Source organism: Ursus americanus, chromosome 4 (assembly GCF_024610735.1).
Source record: "Ursus americanus isolate L20-20 chromosome 4, mUrsAme1.1.p, whole genome shotgun sequence".
In the NCBI taxonomy this organism is placed as follows: domain Eukaryota; kingdom Metazoa; phylum Chordata; class Mammalia; order Carnivora; family Ursidae; genus Ursus; species Ursus americanus.
In genome coordinates, this window is record NC_142130.1 from 53,304,660 (window position 1) to 53,323,790 (window position 19,131).

Sequence of the window (19,131 nt, forward strand, 5' to 3'; positions counted from 1 at the left end):
AGGACTTCATGTGGTTTCCTTCATGGAAATATTGTGGATCCTAAACCAGTGTATTGAAAAGAGTCTAAGATTCCTTGGAGAGCCGAGTCAATCTGCTTTTGCAAGAGAGAGCTTCAGGTTGTAAATGAAATGACTTGGAGCCTGGGGAATTGTCATCATGGTAAACTCACTGTCTCTTGTGGGCTATGTGACATAATTTACTGTGGGGTTTTTTGCCTGGTTCTTCTATCCCATAATAGATCAGGACTTAGTCTTTTTTTCTTCTGAGGGAAAGGATGTAGATTTTATGTAGTTGAAAAATCAAGAAATACTGTGGTTTTAAAATGCATCATTATTAACAGTAATCTGTCCGTCAAACATTATTAAGTTTACTTTCAATAACATTCAGATTAAAAAAAAAGTACATAGGCTGCCCAGGAAGATAGAAATATTTTGTTAGAACTTTTGTTAAATATGAATTTTTTAAAATTTGGGAGTTCATAAATCCTAGATTACTTACTATAGTGCAAACTCTGACTGAACATATTCACTAGAAGGGTGTAATTTAGTTACCTTGCACCTATTCTTCCCACCTTGGACATTTTAATTTATACGAAATCAGGTTAAATCACCCCACTCTGCCCCACCACTTTCCCTGTCACTGAACAAGACTGGTAGTAGTGTGGGATCCGTGAGTGGATGCTAGAATCAATATATTCACCCTCCATACAACTTTGTCCAGAGTGGCTGGTGCTGGGAAATAATGTCATTCAAAAAATATTTGTGAATGAATGAGTAAAAAGTGATCCTGTGGTTCTGAACTTCAAGCAGAATAGTTGGAGGTTTAGGTCTGGAAACATTTAATTCCTTATCATAGAAATGAAGGAGTTATGTATAATCAATTAGAACATTAATATTCAAAAGAGAAGACTATTTGAAGCCAATTTATAGGATAAGTAAGAAAACAAAGCAGTATAGAGATACCTAACAAGAATTAGATTGCTTGAACGTCTAGTTCAAAATGAAGCCCGAAGGTTCACTTTTACAGTTCAATTTTTTTCCTAATACATTTTCCATCTACTGTTATAGAAATTATGTACTTTATTTCTGTTTCGTTAGTAGTTTCCCTATAAGTTACGTAGTATATATTATAATATATTATTATGTATAGTATTTATATTATATATATAAAATGTATTTACCCTATAAGTTACCTCTTAACTTATAATGTATAATCTAGCAAAATTTAAGTTTTTCAAAATCTTGGTCTTTATCTTAAGCAATGCAGGAATATTAGAACATTGTACTTCAGTCACCCTACTGATTTATATCCTGTTTTTTGACATTTTTGTTCTTTCTTTTCTTTTAGTTCTTCCTTTTCAATCCCACAAATTACACTGTATTATATTTGTTCTTTCTAAATTTTTTTAAAAAAAGATTTTATTTCTTTATTTGAGAGAGAGAGAGTGTATAAGGAAGGGGCAGAGGCAGAGGGAGAAGCAGACTCCCCACTGAGCACGGAGCCTGACATGGGGCTCCATCCCAGGATCTCAGGACCATGACCTAAACCAAACACAGATGCTTACGGAGCTGAGCCACTCAGGCGCCCCGAGAGCTTTTTTTTTTGAAATGTAATGGTCTGCCTTTGAAAATCATGACTCTCTCATTAGAGCCATTTAAACTGAGGATGAGCAACCATTTGTCAGGGATATTGTAGAGAGAATTCAGGCATCCAAAGGGATAGTAGACTTTGAAGGTCTTTGATTATATGATCTATCAGGGATGAAAAATTATACACTGAAGGAAAGCCTCTGTATTCTCTTCCTGACTCTGCCATTGGCTTGCTAGCCGTTCTTCCATTCCAACCCCCTTTCCTGTGTATCACAATGGAGGGATTTAGGTTGATGAGCTCAAATGTATCTACCATGTAGCAGTTCTTACTCTAGCATTGTAGTAATGATAATTTCTTTCCCTCATCTACATTTACTAATTGGAATTCTTCTGTAAGACACTATTGTCACTTCTCATTTATTTATTAAATCATTTATTTCTATCAATATGGACTCTTGGATATTTATTTTATTATTTGGGTGGTAATCCATTATTTATTTTGTTGTTCAAATTGTTGCAGTTTTGGCCACTGGAAGACCTGGATTTTAATGTTACAGAGTACAAAAAGCTCATTGATACAGTTTCAGATTCCACGTAGCACCTAATCTTTAAGAAGCTACCCCTTGTTGAATTTGGTGTAGCATCTAAAAACAATCTCCACAATTATCTGAAAAGGCTGTTAATATAATTCTCCCTTCCCTAATACTTTTCTTTATGTATTCCGACTAAATTAACATATTGCAACTGATTGAATGCAGAAACAGATATGAGAATTCTGTGCCTTCTAAAGCCAACCAAATTAAAGAATTTGGAAAAATATAAACAATGTTACTCTTCTTGTTAATTTTTTATTTTGCAAAATGTTATTCCTTTTTACAATGTAAGGAGTTTGTTATTTTTAAATGAATTAATATTTAAAAAATGTCCCCTTAATTTTTTGTTTGGTAAATATCTATAGATACAACCCACAAAACCCAAACTTCTTTGTGTTTCTTAACGATTTTTAAGAGTTTAAATGGGTCCTAAGACCAAAAAAATTGAGAACAACACTTCTAGGCTATTTTTAGATGATATTATTAGCATAGTCATCTCTTTTTAAACTCACAGATGATGTGATAGAAGATGGTCAACTTTGGTGGTTATCTTTGGAAAATTTTCTGTCTTTCCCTGAAGCAGTCATTGTGTGTTCAAAGGAATGTACAAATTCATAGTAATTTTAATGTTAGCCTATGTCTTAAAGTCCACCCAATTAGTTCCAAAGTCAAACACTGTATAAAACGTCATCACTAGAAGTTTCTTTTGACACAGTGTCTCTTATGTACCAATTAGTAGATATTTGTTGGTTGCCCGAGTAAACATTTGCATTTGTTGTTTTTTTCTCTAAAAATAAAGATTAGCAATGAAATTGAGAATGTGATAGAAGAATCCACAAAACCAGCAACTGAGCAGATTGCAGAATTCAGTATCCACCTTTTGGGAGAGCAGTTTAGGGAAGAACTACAGGATCCATCCACCTTCCACCACCAGCACCTTGTAGAAGAGTTTATTTCAGAGGTAGGTGATTTTTTGGTTTGTTTTTTCTCTTTTCTTTTCTTTCCTTTTTCTTTCCTTCCTTTCCCTTTCCTTTCCTTTCCTTTTCCTCCCTCCCTCCTTCCTTCCCTCCCTTCCTCCCTCCCCTTTCTCTTTTCTTTTCTTTTCTCTTTTCTTTTCTTTCTTAATTAATTAACAAGACATGTTCCTGGGGCTGTAAATTTCCCATATTCACAAGACTAGTTAAACGTAGGTTAAGGAATCAAGCTCTTCTTCTATTTGGTTCAGAGGGCTGTGATTTAGCCACTTCTTCAGAAAACTCTGTAGAAAGGTCACAGAAAGACAGATGAGTTAATTGAATCAAAATCTGACACACCTTTACCATCTGCTAACAAATAAATGCTATTTCCAAACTTTTGCTGCACAGCCAAAGAAGCATGTGTTCAATGGCATGGTTTTAACTTGACAATATTTGCAGAAATAAGTATCTTTAAGAAACTTAAAGAAACTTTAAGAAACAGTGTATTGCTTTATCTTGGAGGAACATTAATTTCTTTTAATTTCCTTTTTAATATTCTTTTTCTAAACTGAAAAATTGGGGACAGTTAACACATAAGTAGTACACAGTACCAAGTTCAAAAGGACAAAAGAGTATCCAGTGAAAAGTAAATTTCCCTATCTCTGTTTCTTGGTTAGAGGTATTTTTAAAAAGGTATTTCTTTAAAGAATTGTAAATTAGACTATCCTGCAACTTTAATTTCTGGAAGGATTCTATATAGGACTTGAACTCAAGATTCTTTCAGTCAAAAATGATCTATATGTGGCCCTTCTTGTATGCCTTTGCTCTTATGTCTTAAGGCATTGAGTGCCCATCTCCCTTTTCTGTCCGGTGACAGGGCACATCATTCCTTCCTATTTATTTCTTTTCCTTCCCTCTTGATGGGGTTCTCCTTGCCCAAGTTTTTCAATTCCGTTACGTTGGACTCATTTCCTTCCCTAGACACTATGTCTAGAGGAGAAAAAGAAATGTGCATTTCTCAGCCAAACGGCATCATTGCAGCCATCCAACGTGGGGAGTGCAAGCCAGACGATTATTTTTCCTTTCTGTGTGGCCAAGTTGCAAGGCTGTATGGTATGTAGAAGAAATGTCAGCCAGGCCAGTGGCCACCTGGCATCAGATAGAGTCTTGGATCAGCTGTCTGGTTCTCTCTGCTCTCGGAGTAAGGAAACTTAGTACGCCTGAATGTTTAGATAAACAATTCCACTGAATGACTGCATATTTAGAGGAAGTCCAGGAAACATTCTGAAAAACATCTCCAGCAGAGACTTTATGAGGTAGATAGCTCTTGGCTTGAGGTGATTTGGGGGTGATGAAGGGCCTGGGCCTACCATGAAATGGTTTCTTTGGAGTATCTCTACAGCCCTGCATGGAAATGTCTACCAACAGCCACTTCCTTGTGTAAAGCAGCAGAGTTAGAGGTTGTGTCTCAGAAAGGTTCTGTAATTGTGTTTAATGCAAATTGAAGGGAGTTCTCTCCCTTCAGGGCAGAGTCACAGGGATTGCTCCTTTAATATTATTTCGTAGGTAATAATATGGGAAGATATATAGGGAAAAAGAAAGCCTGCTTGGAGAGGATTGAGGTTCAGGAGGAATTAGAATACTTGTACATGGTTAGACTCAAGAGATGACAAAACTCAAAATGAGATGGGTCTAGCAAATTATAATAATATAGAGTTGTATAACATTTTGCAGTTGATGGATTACTTTCAGGTACATTCATTTTAATCTTATGAAAACCAAAATGGTTGATGGGCAAGGCAGTATTAATTCTATAAAATAAGGCTTGTATTCAGTTACTTTGCCAACAGAAACAGCTGAGACGAACTCATTTTTGGATTCCTGTCCTTCAAGATTCCATCTCTACTTTCATCCTACAAGAATTATGGCATTTCTGTCTTTCTTCTAAGAGAATAAAACAAGGCAAATTATCATAGGTGAAGACTTACATGGGTTTGGATTCTTTATCCTTGACGCATTGAGATCTTCGGTGAACCCTGATTTTTAAAAAAAATCCCACTCTCCTGATTATATCAAGACTTGGTTTTAAAAGTGGGTTCCCAGAGATGTCGCCAAAGTCCACTAACAACTTCTTTCCCTTATTCTGGTGTTGGCTCCATAGTGACTTATCTGCTGAGACTGTCACCTTCTGAAATGTGGGTTAAGTGTTCAATGTTGTTAAAATATGTATTTATTTATGACTTGACTATTTTTAGATTTTTACTCCAGTTAGCATTCTTTCCCTCCCTCCAGTCACTCATCTCATCTCGATTTACATGGCTGGATTTTAAAGACTCAGTGATAAAACTTGTTCCTGTAGATGGGATGCTCATAAATTGATCTTTTGACCAGTTAAGTTACCTGGTCACTGCTTCATAACCTCCTTCATGAGACCCGGTCAACAGGACCTCTGTCCTGGGGACTGAGCTTCAGCTTGTGGACTAGTTTCTAATGCTAACTTTGTTCACAGTCCCTTGTATTGTAGGAACAGGAAACAGATACCATCAGACATGTTACACTTACAGAAAACGAACACTTGACTGTTTGTCGGTGTGTATGCTGCAGCCAGATTTCTAATCCAAACAATTACATTTAAAAATGTCATTATAGCTTTTTTTTGGAAACTAATGCTTTTTTCTACATTTTATCCCACAAGGGAAAAAGCAGTGCTTTGCCAATAAGAAGTTGCTTTTCATAATTTGGAAAAAAATTAATATTAAAATACATTAAAACCTTAAAAGACAAAGTGTAAAAGAAAAATGTGACAGTTATTTTCTAACATTGTTAACTATTATAATTATATAACTTTCTATTATGCATCTGTATACATGTGTATGCTTCTACTAGTTATAAACAGTGCACTTTATATTCAGCTCTTAAAAACAGTATTTTCTATGTACCTTTTCACATTTCTACATAGCTATAAATTTTATTTTTATTTTTAACAGGTTGAAAATGCATTTACGGGGTTACCAGGCTATAAGGACATTCGTGTACTCGATTTTAGGTAAATAGACTCTAAAAATGTACGTGTTCAGTAGCACTCTTTATTTCAATATAATATCTCTTTGTGTTCATTACGTGTGCTCTAAAAACAAATGCTGTAATTCAATACTATTTCTGGTAAGTGTGTATTCTTAATGATAGTTTTTCAGGAGAGGAAACTGAGTTAGAAAAAGGCGGAAGAATATATTCAGGGAGACATACTAGATCTGTAGTTAGGCAGATAAGAACTTAGGAATTCATGTCCCGGCTTGCTGCTGACAAGTTACTTGGCACTGAGGGGAGCCTGGAGTCATATTAGATATGATGTTGGCTTCCTACTAAATCTTGTCAATGTTCTACTGAGGTGACTTTGACATCTTACTGTAAGGGCATTCTGGAGGGGATGCATTTGTCTTCATTCAAACATAGCAGTTTTAAGTAAATCAGAGACCTCTTTTTAAGACATTTCGTCTCTGCTTAAAACCACGTAATACTTGCGAATGTTTACTGAGTCAATACTTTGTATTGGGGACTTCATATTCCTGAGCTAACTTAATCAGAATAAATATTATTATTAATACTCATTTTGCAGAGTGCAAACAGGTTTAAAAGGATGAAGTATCAGCCCAAAGTCAGTGAGCTTGTAAATAAACGGTGGAAGAGGGGTTTTGAAACCAGGGGGCTGACTTTACAGCTCTTACTCTTCAACCGTATGCTAGCCTCAGTATTCTGAGGGTTTGGGGCATTTGGAGGATAGCTGTGGCCCAGCTGTTGGATTCAGGGGAGCATGAGTGGGGTACTGTGTAACTTCGCAGAATAATCAATAGGGCCAACATCTTAACTTTGGCATATTCTCTTATCACAACTTCGGGGTTTACCAGAAATAATAGCAAGCACTTATATAGCATTGACAGTGTGCCAGGCTTCATAGCTTTATAACTCATTTATTCTCAACAGCCATGCTGTGAGATAGTTATTATTATCCTCATTTTTTTTTTTTCTGATGAGGACACCAGGGCACAGGGAATGTCAGTAATTTACTAGAAGACACTCAGCTAGTTATCTGTGTGGGGGAGAGGGCAAGCATGGTAAATTGACCCACCACCTACTCTCATACCATGACCAGTCTCCCCAGTTCAGCCTTAGCACTTCTCATAGATTACTGCCTCCAGTTATGACTAAAGCTCATATGAGAACCTAGGAATGCGAGGCGTTTTGTGTGGCAGCACACGAAAGGTAACATGGCCTCTGGAACCAACTACCCTGGGTTCAAACCTGCTTTTGGCACTTCTGGCTGAATGATTTTAGATAAGTAATCAAGTTTTAATGTCTTATTTGTATAAAAAAGAGAATTTACTATTAATTCTGCTTTATTAAAAATACTTTTGAAATACCTTGGGTAAATTACGTAGCTTCCTTTTTCCTCAGTTTCTTTACCTGTAAAATGGGGATTCTAGTGGTCCTTAATAATCTTGATGAGGATTAAATGAATTGATTTTGTAAAACACTTAGCACAGTTTTCTGGCACATGGGAAGATCTATTAAGTGTCTGTTACATAAAATGAATAAATATTGAAGGCCATGCAATATCCTGTGGTTCAGTCCTGACCTTTCCCAGTCCCTTAGCATCTTTCTGTATAACATCCAATTTTCTTTTCATTTATTTTAAATTACATAACACATTGTCTACCAAAAAAATATTTCCTAATTTTGCTAAATGCCAGCAACTGGAGTCCTCTGCGGATCTACTGAAAAAAGCTTATTTATAAAGAGAAAACCTTATATGAATGGTTTAAAAAGTATTTTAATTACAGTTTAAACATAGTAAATATTGTCAGTTTTAAAATACAATCTTTTCTACCCTTTGTTTGCTTCCTTCAGTCTACATGGGTTTGTCAATGTCTAATACTGTGCAAACATTTTGATTTAAGGAAACATTTTAGAGGAAATATATTAAGAACTTGCACTTTGATGAATCGATGTGACAGTTATAACTGTCTTAAACTCTGCTTAACACTTTCAATTTTTATTTTCAGGTCCCCCAAGGAAAATGGCAGGTAAAGTACAGTCAACTGATGGAAAAGGTAGTTTGGAAAATCTGGTAGCCCTAGGTCCAAGGGAGCATAGCTCAATTCTTTTATAACTTCCAATATTAGCATCCATCTCCTTACAGATCAGGGGTTGGCAAACTTTTTTACTTAAGTTTCAGTTAGTAAATATTGTAAGCTTTTCAGACCATATCTTCTCTGTTGCAACTACTTAACTCAGCCATCAGAGGAATGTAGATATAGATAATACACTGAAAATGAATGAGTGTGGCTATATTCCAGTAAAACTTAAATTTATGGAAACTGAAATCTGAATTTCATGTAATTTTTACTTGTCACAAAATATTGTTTTTGTTTTGATTTTTTCAACTATGTAAAAATATAAAATCTTTGAACTCATAGACACTGAGCTGGATTTAGCTCACAGGTTGTAGTTTACAGACTCCTGTCATGGACGGTTGACTGTCAGGTACTTTTAAATGTTGAGTTACACTAAATTTAAAATAGGAGTAAAACCCGCCATTAATGTAAACATTTTCAAGTGTACTATGTCATTCAGTGATATAATCAAGTGTCACTTTAAGTGGTAAATGGAGGGGAGAAAGCTGATCTCTGTAATAATAGTTCATTTGCAAAAACAGTTGCTCTCTGGAATTTCTTAGAAGCAGCATAATATAAAAACATAGTCAATACCCTTTGTGGAGGTTGCTTGTCATTTTTTGCTTTTGGTTTTAAATTTATTTAAAATTCATTTTCTCTTGCAAGATTGAGGAGTATAAATAGAATTTATGAAGCAAATTCATGCGTTAATTATGGGCATGTTTAGACATACAGTAATACTACTTCATTGTAATATTTTATATTTGAAAAGAGCTTTCTGATTCCCTCATTTTCATTTATATTATTTAAGCAAGTGTTTCCTAAGTGCCTACTAATTGGACAAACCCTGTGCCTACAAAAATTGATAACTCTTGGTTTATTTCCTCTAGGAACACACAATCTAATGAAAAGTGCTTTTAGAGATCTGTCAAATTACTGGTTCTTTTTTATTTTTTCATTTTATTTTCTTAATATCCCTTTGAGATAGTAAAAATGAGGATTAATATTCATTCTCCTTCTGCAAGTGGGGATACTTTGCCTGAGACAGACAAACTGATTTGCCGTAAGTTATAAAACTAGGAGGTATCAAATATTTTGACCAAGGTAATCAAAATTTTGGTTTCTGTACTCTAAATATTTGTAAACTGTTCTGTGTGTATATATTATAGGTATATGTGTTGATGATCAGTTCTTACCCAAAAGGCCTGATTGTTTAGTTGTTGCCCTCTTGGCATGATTAGAATATTGAAACAACCCCAACTCTCATGTTAACCCTATGACCAAAAGAATGCTATCCAGTTACTGAGTGCTAAGTCCTCTGGAGGGACACAGAGACCAATATGAATCCATTAGATTTTATGATAGAATTGTTAACCTAGGTACAGTTTCCAAAATTGTTCAGTATTGTCAGGTATTAGCCCGTTGATGGAATTGATTCATAACTTTTTGGTATACTTGTATTCTGAACTGTGGATAAATGTGTGGCGCAGATAGTCCATCTATATAATATATAACCACTCTCTTTCTCTCTCTCCATAAGCATTTATATCCATATGAAGTTTTCTATTTGCTTTGTACCTCTCCAGGTGCACACATTATTTTAAGTTAGTATATTATACATTTGAAGTGAGTCAATAATATATCTGCCTGCGATACTTCAAAACTTCAGCTCCAGGCTTTGTAAGTGTGTGCCTTCTTTCTAACAGAACAAGTTTTATAGGATGTCTGAGTTTCTCTGAAACATCTTTATTTTGGTTGATCTTAATGAGAAATGATACTGTTATTTCTTATGTTGAAAATCCACACATGTCAAACAGCCGATCAGGGCAATTTCACCTCCACATGATTGATGTTTCTGGAAATAGCTGTCAGAAAGAGAAACTTTCCTTTCTATAGCAGCTGTGTTAGTCTCGTTTAGAAGATGAAAGAGGATAATACAGTGGTGGCTCGTTAACTTGGAGGTGCAAAGTGCAGAGAGCCAGCACAGCTTTCTTCAGTCAGATCACGTTTTGTCTTCCAAGGTACATTCTGGTTCTTATGGACTTCCTTGGCCTCTTGGCTTTCTTTTATTCTGTGCCTCATCCTGAGACGTCTCTCTGCTGCCATGCCAGAACTCAGTCTGTTTTGGGTCAAAGTGACATTCTCGGCTCCGAGAATAGATGATTTCCTGATACCTTAAGCATTTCTTTGAGTTCTCTCTCTAGGACAAAAACATGGTAAGGAATTGCAGCATATCTCTGAGGTGTTCTGTCTTCTTTAATGAATTTATCCTTGCTAGACAAGGTAGACTATAATAGAAGTGTTATTTTTATGTGTCCAAGGGAAATGTTGGGAGACAAATTATATTTTGTCAGTAAAGAATAAGGCCAGTAATCTAACCCAGATTGCTTGATTTGCACAGATCTCTTGATCCAGGAACATTTCTCTTGATCTTCTCCCTATGAAATCTAAAAGTCATGCAAGGCACATGGTAGGCTCCCAGTGAAACTTTGATTCTCCTTGTCTGATTTTCTGCACAGCATAGGAATGAACTCAAGAGCTAAGCAGCACAGTCTTTTTTCCTCCATTTTTTCCTTATCACTCCTTTCTGTCTTAACATGAAATAGGTTGTACAAAGACCCCAAGAAGCTCACCTTTCTGGAGATGTAGTCATGGGCTGTCTCATTGAGCTTGGAAGCAGCATGCACTTCCTCAGGGTTGGGTTGTGGCTGTGAAGTAATATCTCCAAAATGATTATTCATGGGGTGCCTTGGTGGCTTAGTTGGTTAAGCAACTGCCTTTTCCTCTAGTCATGATCTCAGGGTCGTGGGATCCAGCCCCCTATCAGGCTCCCTGCTCAGCAGGGAGTCTGCTTCTCCCTCTACCTCTGCGGCTCCCCCTGCTTGTGCTCCCAATCCCTCTCGCAAATCAATCAATCAATCAATCTTTTAAAAAATGATTGCTCAGAAGACACAAATGTATGAAGATAATGCGTGCTCTTTAGGGTGAAAACTTGAGACTTTCATATTTAGAGACAAAATTCTTCCGACTAAATAGGGAGTATGATACTGTCATTTAAGTGGCACATATTCAGTTGTCTTATCTGCCTGCGTTACTGAATAAAATTGACCATTTGTTCTTTTGTTATTTTCAAAAGTGTTTGTTGTGCTAGATGCTTGGGACACACAGTGTGTGGTGAGTTCTGACCAGTAGGTGTCCCTCTTACTGTTTTATTCTACCTCAGGGCCATCATTTGGTTATTTTACTGGATTTATTTCTTTACAAAAGAAGATCAGGAATTACCCATGAATCAATATATTCTGACATGAAAAATTAAGAGACTGAAAGAACTTCTGCACAACAAGCTGATGTCTTACCACTTTGTAGAGCATCAGGATGTCAAAATACTCAGTTACTAATTTAAAGCACCCTAAACCACCCCTTAGAAGTGGTAGCTTATCAGATCTGGGAGGAAAACCTTATGGAAATTACTCAGATTAGGACAAAAACATCAAAGAGGCTTGGCTACTTGTATGGCAGGTAGGGATGTCACTTCCATGGTGTCCCCTATAGTTCAGAGTATGAATCTACAGGGAGCAGGCTCAGGACAGGTCCAGAACTGCCTGTACTCCCAGGAAGGGCAGGTCTCTTAAGACCAATTCATGCTTACTAAAACATAAGATATGATGCATTGTCTAGGATGCCAATTGGTTTATTTAAAGCAAGTGATCTGCCAGCTGACCAATTATTGCATTGCCTGGCTCATGCATTCTTTCCCCATAGGAAAATCTGTAGGGAGTTATAATCAAAAGTTCCCTTTGCAATCTTGAAAGAAGAGAAAGAAAGTTGGGTGATTTTTTTTTTTTTTAAGATTTTATTTACCCATTTTTGAGAGAGAAGCAGTCTTCTTGCTGAACGGGGGCTTGATCCCGCACCCTGGGATTGTGACCTGAGCAGAAGGCAGACACTTACCCACTTAACCGACTGAGCCACCTGGGTACCTGGAAGTTGGGTGATTTTAATGGCCAGTATCATTGAGCCGTGCTAGCCTGTTGTGGCTGTCTCCCATCTAGGGAGCTATGTTTACAAGGAAGTCACAATACATTGGTCTGAAGATTTCCACTAAATAGTGAAATAAATTTGTTGACTAATCCCTTTTTCTAGACTCCATGGGATCATTCTCATTATGTTGATACTTTTTGTTTAGATATGTGAATACCTTGATTAGACTGTAGTTTTCTTTTTATATTCAGACGTGTTTAGATTTCTATATAGCAGGCACTGGGTGCCCCCCATTGCCAGGTACCATGTTGAACACTGGGGATAGAAACTCAAGGAGAGACTGAAAGGCAGTCACTTTAAACAACATCTTTTTACAAAACCACAAAAGCTGTAATTAAAGAATATATAATGGTATATAAGTAAGTTCAGAGAGGGAAGTGCTTAAATTATTTGTATGCTTTGATTTGGGAGTCATTTTGCTACTACGGAATGTCCGAAGGAGGCAAATTGTTTCCATTGCTTGTCTTGAGTGTTTTATCTTTGGGAAAGCAGTGTTCTCCTTTCCTCTGGAAGGATCTTGGTGTGACTTACGGGGTCCTGCTTCAGATGGCTGTGTCTCATAGACTGGTGGGAAGCCAGAGCGATGACTAGAGCAAAGCTGTCCTCATAATGACTTTTTTGGATAATAGTTTAATTAAAGCTCCTGAGGGTATAGCATAGTAGTTCAGAATTCAGGTGCTGGAGTCAAGCAGATCTCTGTTTGAATCTTGACTCTACCACTTAGAGTTTCAAAATTTTAGGTAAGTCTTCTAATTTCTTTAAAGCTCAGTTTCTTCAGTAATAATCTGAAGATAATAAAACCTTCACAGTTATTATGAAAATTAAATGAGATAAAGCATATGAAATACCCCTCACATTGTAAGCACTTTTAAAATGTTAGTTTTTAGTTGTTAGAAAAATCTGAGTTAGAGTCTAGAAGGAGTATTTTTATTGGCTTAAAAATTTTATAATCTAGTTTATTTATCCAAAATGATTATTTAAGAAACTATCAAATGACATGTCAACTACTATTTATGTATTTTTACTCTACCGTTTATTCTAAGAAATCTCTTTTTTTGCACATGGAAAGGTAGATAGTAAAAAACCCAATCTCAGACAGTTATTTGTTAGCTCATTAAGATTTTATTGAACTCATTAATGAAGGAGCCGGTGGAAAAATGAAAGGTAGTTTGTAGAGCATTTGAAAAACAGAAATTTATATAGTCAATTTGGGAAAGGTTTAGGGTAGTAAAATCATAAACTTTGAAGTCATCATTGCTACCAGGCCAAAAAAAACCCAATCACATTTAATAGTTCTTTTTTTTAAAATATTTTTTTATTATATTATGTTAGTCACCATACAGTACATCCCTGGCTTTTGATGTAAAGTTTGATGATTCATTAGTTGCGTATAACACCCAGTGCACCATGCAATACGTGCCTTCCCTACCACCCATCACCACATCTTAATAGTTCTATTACAGTTTAGTATCAAACTTTATAGGACTGTAAATTGTCTGGACTATCAAACAAAATTACATCTCCTGAGAGACTTAGATAACGGTCATATTAGAAAATATTCTATTGTGATATAAAAAAATCACAAGTCATCAATTTGCTTTATTTCCAAGTATTTCATATTTTCCTTTCCCAATAACTATGGTTTAGTTCATAGTGATTAAGCTTCTTTGTTGCTTCACTACCCCCCCTCCTGTTGTGGAGTACGTAATCTATCCAAAAACAGTAAGAAAGAGAGATGAGAGGATTACCCACCGTTGTTTTTTTAAATCAGGGAAGAGAAATGCTAATAGGGAAAGAAGGAAGCTGGCTGATAGTGGAAAGGAGCTGTTGGCTCTGAGGAGGAAAGAATGGGTGAGAATGGTGGGGAAGAGCCTGCTCACCTATTCTGCAGAGTTGCCTCTGTTGGCCTTCTTAGAACGTTTCCCATGTTCTTAGAGCTGGGGATAGAAACTCAAGGAGAGTTCTCTAGGAAGTTCTCTAGGAAGAAGGAGGGGATGGCAAAAGGTTGTCCAGAGTCTGCAGAGAATGGTGATAGAATACATGCTTTTTGATACCCATCCACCTCCACCCCCACCCCCAACCAGGTGTAGTGTTTTTACTCCATGGGTTCAAAGCTCCTTTCTTTGTGCTTCCTTAGCAGGGCCTAATCTGTTCTCTCTTTTCATCCATAGTGGCATAGATGTTTATTATGCAGTTACCTTCAATGGTGAGGCCATCGGCAATACCACCTGGGACCTAATTAGCCTTCATTCCAACAAGGTGGAAAACCATGGTCTTGTGGAACTGGATGATAAACCCACTGCTGTTTATGCAATTAGTAACTTCAGAGATTATATTGCTGAGACACTGCATCAGAATTTTTTGCTGGGGAACTCCTCTTTGAATCCAGATCCTGACTCCCTTCAGCTTATCAATGGTGAGTTGATATCCATCATAAAGTCCTTGTACTTAGTTTCTTCTCCAATGCACTCTGGTGAAAACTAATTTCCTTAAATATCTGTGGTTCTGAGCATTCTCTAGACTGCATGAAACAGGAGCCATCCTGGTATGAATGGAACTTTAGCCATGCAGCTGTTTGGGATGGATCAATCAGGACCTCTTAGAAGTATTGGCAGACAAAAGGCCACAGAGTCAGAGAAAGTGGAGAACAGCATGACATAGTTTAGGGAAATGGGAGCAAAAGGGACATAGAAACTGCAAGTATGATTGGAACAGGTTATAGTGCTGCTGGGGCAACCTACACAGTAATTCTCCACAGGCAAATCGACTGGTGTAAAGACTTAAAACCCAGAGAGCAGAAGACAGAGTAGCTCAGGAAAGTTCAGGGAAGATCTTGGTCAAAGAAGAACTGATACTGGGTGATAGGCAGAATCCCAGAGAGTCCAGTACTAAGTTTGAATTTAGATAGCTGGAGAAATCCAGTTATGATCTGAAATCAACAGGTGGATCTGGGAGCTTCAAGGAGGGGTTGACTACTTTGGATTTAGAGGCTAAAGAGTGGCCTAGTTAATCTCAGACTAAAAGACTGAGTTTACTAAGAATCTGGTTACTGGTATTGCAACAGTTTAACTCTTCAGGGACACAGTGTCCTGTTAAATTACTTACTCCTTCATGTTTACTTCTTTATGATTTTTTCACTCATGGGTAGTTTAACTTTTAAGATGTCCATGGACTATATTTTACTGAAATGATAGCATGGGAAAAGTACCAGCTGCCAGACAGGACAATTCATGAAAGAGAGACAATACTAATAGTGATGCATTTGTATAGCCTCTTCGGTTCCCACATTTTCCTAAGAGAAAAGGGTCTGTATCTTTTCAAGCCGTTATCACCTAGGCCGCGCGTGTGTGTGTGTAAATAAACACAAATACACACGAGAGAGAGAGAAGAGAGAGGAAAAAAAAAACTTTAACGAAATTTTACTATGTATAATTCCTTACTTCCTAAAGAAGATATTTTTTGAGGGCTGAATTAAAACTTTAAATTGCTTTTCAATTATTTTGGCCTGCTAGACTGATGTTTCCTTAAAATGACAGTGTGCAAAGACAGAGCCACAAAGTGGCCTGGACTTCATATGGGTTATATAGAACTTTAAGTAGAGAAACTATTTGTTTATTTTTTTAGAGATTTATTTATTTAGTTTAGAGAGAGCGCATAAGTGGGGGGGAGGGGAAAGGGGGAGGAGAGAGAATCTGAAGCAGACTCCCTGCTGAGTGTGGGGCTCATCTCACTGCACTGAGATTCACTACCCAAGAATTGGAAGCTTAACCAACTGTGCCCCTGAGGTGCTCCTAAAGTGGCAAACTCTTTCCTCATAGATGATAGTGGTATTAGGCTATCAGTTCTAAAACAGGAGAGAACCACATTTGCATTTTGGAGCAGTGCAGGTATCCTGGGCTTACTTTCCCATATACTCCTTTTTCGTTGTTGTATCTTGTTAGAATGCCTGAGTCAGATAAAATAGTGAAAAGAGAAGATGCTTGTTATAATCTGAAATTGCTGAAGTCCCTTTTGGCAAGGCTAGTATAGACTAGCTGGGGGCTACCTGGGAACAGCAAATAGGCAGAAATTCCCAGGAATCTGGGGATTGGGATCCGAGAAAAAAATAGAGCTAGGAAGTCATGACCTGAAGGAGATGGGAACCTTAACTGAGCAGAAGGTACAAACAGCAAGGTTAATAAAGAGGGTACTGAAGAAGGACATGGAGATTAAGGTATGCAACACGCGAAGTGAGATTGTTTAGGAAATTAAATCCACAAACAGTGTAGGAAGGTCTTCCTTTTACGTAGAACCTGGTTGTAGAGTTACCTCCTAGAAGGTGTCCTAAATAGAAGTTTAACAACTGAGAATTTCTAAGCAAATTTAGCAAAAGCTTTAGGATATACAGGAGAAACAAATTCAGGTGCTTTGATCTTTCATTGGATGTATGTTTCAATTGCACAAAATTTTGTCTCTAAAATCTATTTCTATTTTCATGCCAACTCAGAATTCTGAATGGCTGTAGCTTTCTAGGTAACCTGGTCATCATTTCTTGAAGATAGATCATCCTTGATCCATGGTGCTTATTTTCCATAAAAGATAACTGTATACACAATTGAAAAAGAGTTTTGGAAAATACTTAAATCGAATAGGGTTTTTTGCTTCTCATTGATCCCTTTATGTCAGGCCAGTAGTAACAGGTGAATAAAGAGATATTCTGCTTCTATTTTTAGCTCATACACCAGATCAAATTGTGGCAGTCCCCCCCCCTTTTTTTTTCTTTAGCTTTTATAGATTCTCTCTCCCCTTCAGGCAAAATCAATTTCTTCTTTGTATCCCATACATTGTATATATGCCCCTCACATTATTTTATAATTCGTGTTTATCTCTCTGACATAGGGAATACTTGCATAGGAGAAACTTGGCTTTATTAATGTTTATAGTCTCAACATTATCAAAGTCTATAGTAACTAGCAAGGATTCAGTAAGCCTTTGTTGAGTTAAGTTATACAATCTACTGTCTTACCTTTATTGCTTTTTAATATTGGTATAGCAGTAAACTCTCTGGTGTCCTAGCCCATTTTTCAAAGATATTTTCTTCCAAAGAGGAAATCCATTTTCATAATTTTCTCCATTCTTAGCATCACCCAAATGAGTTAGAATTTCAGTTTAACTTCCTTATTAAAATGAAATCAATTTAAAAAGATTTGCTTTATAGGAATCTTGAAAAGAATAAACAATGCTTGAAAGAAGAAAAAGAAATAATATAGTAATGTTTTAAATGTAATAATGAGGACAATATTTTATGTTGGAGTCTTATAAATCAGACAGATTGTGTTAATATTGATGCCGGCAGGCCAGGTCTGAGGACCCAGATAGGGACCTACAAGACCAGCCAAGAGGGTCCTTGGTGACATGCAGGATAGAAATCACACACAAGCCAGCAGAAAGGGAGAGCAGGGTTTATTAAAGATATATATATATATATATATATATATATATATATATATATATATATAATATATTATATATATATATATCTTCAATATTATATTATTGAATATCTTCTATATATATATATATATATATATATATACACACACACACGCACACACACACACATACATACACACACACACAGAGCAGATACAGACAGAGTATCTGGGAGACTTGGGAAAGAAAAGAAGAGAATTTTGTCTTTGCTTGGAGTCTGGGGTTTTTATTGAGGATTGTGGTCTGGTGGTACATGTGCTCTCAGGCATCCAGGAGCCAGCTAGAACAAGGACAGTGGTCCAGGCGTCCTTCATAAGCTACTTATTCCTTGGAGCCAGGGATCTTGTCATTGAGATGTCTAGTGCCCGTGGTCTGGAATACGCATATGATGGCCTCGTCCGGTCATTCTCTTATGGCCCTTCCTTAGGTGTTATCTGTTGTGCTGGAGGACTCTAAAAAAAATCATTAACTTCTTGTCCCTTACACAGAGGACATATGCTATTTGTTTTATAAGGCCTGTATGAGGTAAGGGTACAGGCCTAGAAAGAATAGAAGCAGGAAACAGAGCAAAAAGCAGATTTTTTTGGAGTCCTTCAGTTTCCCTATCTCAATGTAAGTAAAATACCTGAATAAAGTAACAAACATTTTCTAAGCAAGTTTCTTCTCTGTGTATCAAGATCTAAACTATAAAAAGGAACAACCTTGTTTTTAGTTGTCCCTGAACCTCAAATACAATAGCGTCTCAACTAAAAATGTTCTTTCTTCAGTGAGAGGAGTTTTACTTCCCGAAACTGAAGACCTAGTTTGGAACACCCAAAGTTCAAGTCTTCAGTCCACCCCCCCATCCATTCTGGTAAGTATGTTTCTAAGTTTTATGCCTAGAATCAGGCACTCAAACTTCTGTTCTTTATACACTCACCTGCTTACTTTGGCATCATGAATTTCCTGAGCTGTTCCTATTTCAAATATTTTCTTACATCATCCTTGGAACATTATTCACCGTTGTCAGCTCCAGAGTCCCAAGTATTGGTTCAGAAAATTTAAGCCTTCTGCAGTGGTTAAATGAAGTTTGCACTGGTTAATTGCCAAGCTCTACATGTGGTATAAAACTTATTTATGGTTTATACTTGTTTGGTAATAATTAAGCTATAAGTTCCCACTGAGTTGTTCTCTAAGAGTTACTCAGAAGTAATTTTTATAGCCAAGACTATAAATTGATGTACATACGTACAGAGTATAGATTTGCATTCCAAGGATTGTACTGAAGAAAAATGTTAGACTCCAAAGCATATAGAGCAGTGTGTGTAT

General features: G+C 36.7%; 1 protein-coding gene across 1 annotated transcript in view; it reads left to right on the forward strand.

Moving 5' to 3' along the window:
- Positions 1-19,131, forward strand: part of IMPG2 (interphotoreceptor matrix proteoglycan 2) — a 76,612-nt gene that overhangs the window by 23,956 nt on the left and 33,525 nt on the right. Inside the window, exons 6-10 of the mRNA XM_045785320.2 lie at positions 2,983-3,144; positions 6,127-6,185; positions 8,200-8,220; positions 14,523-14,767; positions 18,591-18,676. Of these exons, the coding sequence (XP_045641276.2) occupies positions 2,983-3,144; positions 6,127-6,185; positions 8,200-8,220; positions 14,523-14,767; positions 18,591-18,676 (573 nt within the window). The remainder of the gene's footprint in view (positions 1-2,982; positions 3,145-6,126; positions 6,186-8,199; positions 8,221-14,522; positions 14,768-18,590; positions 18,677-19,131) is intronic.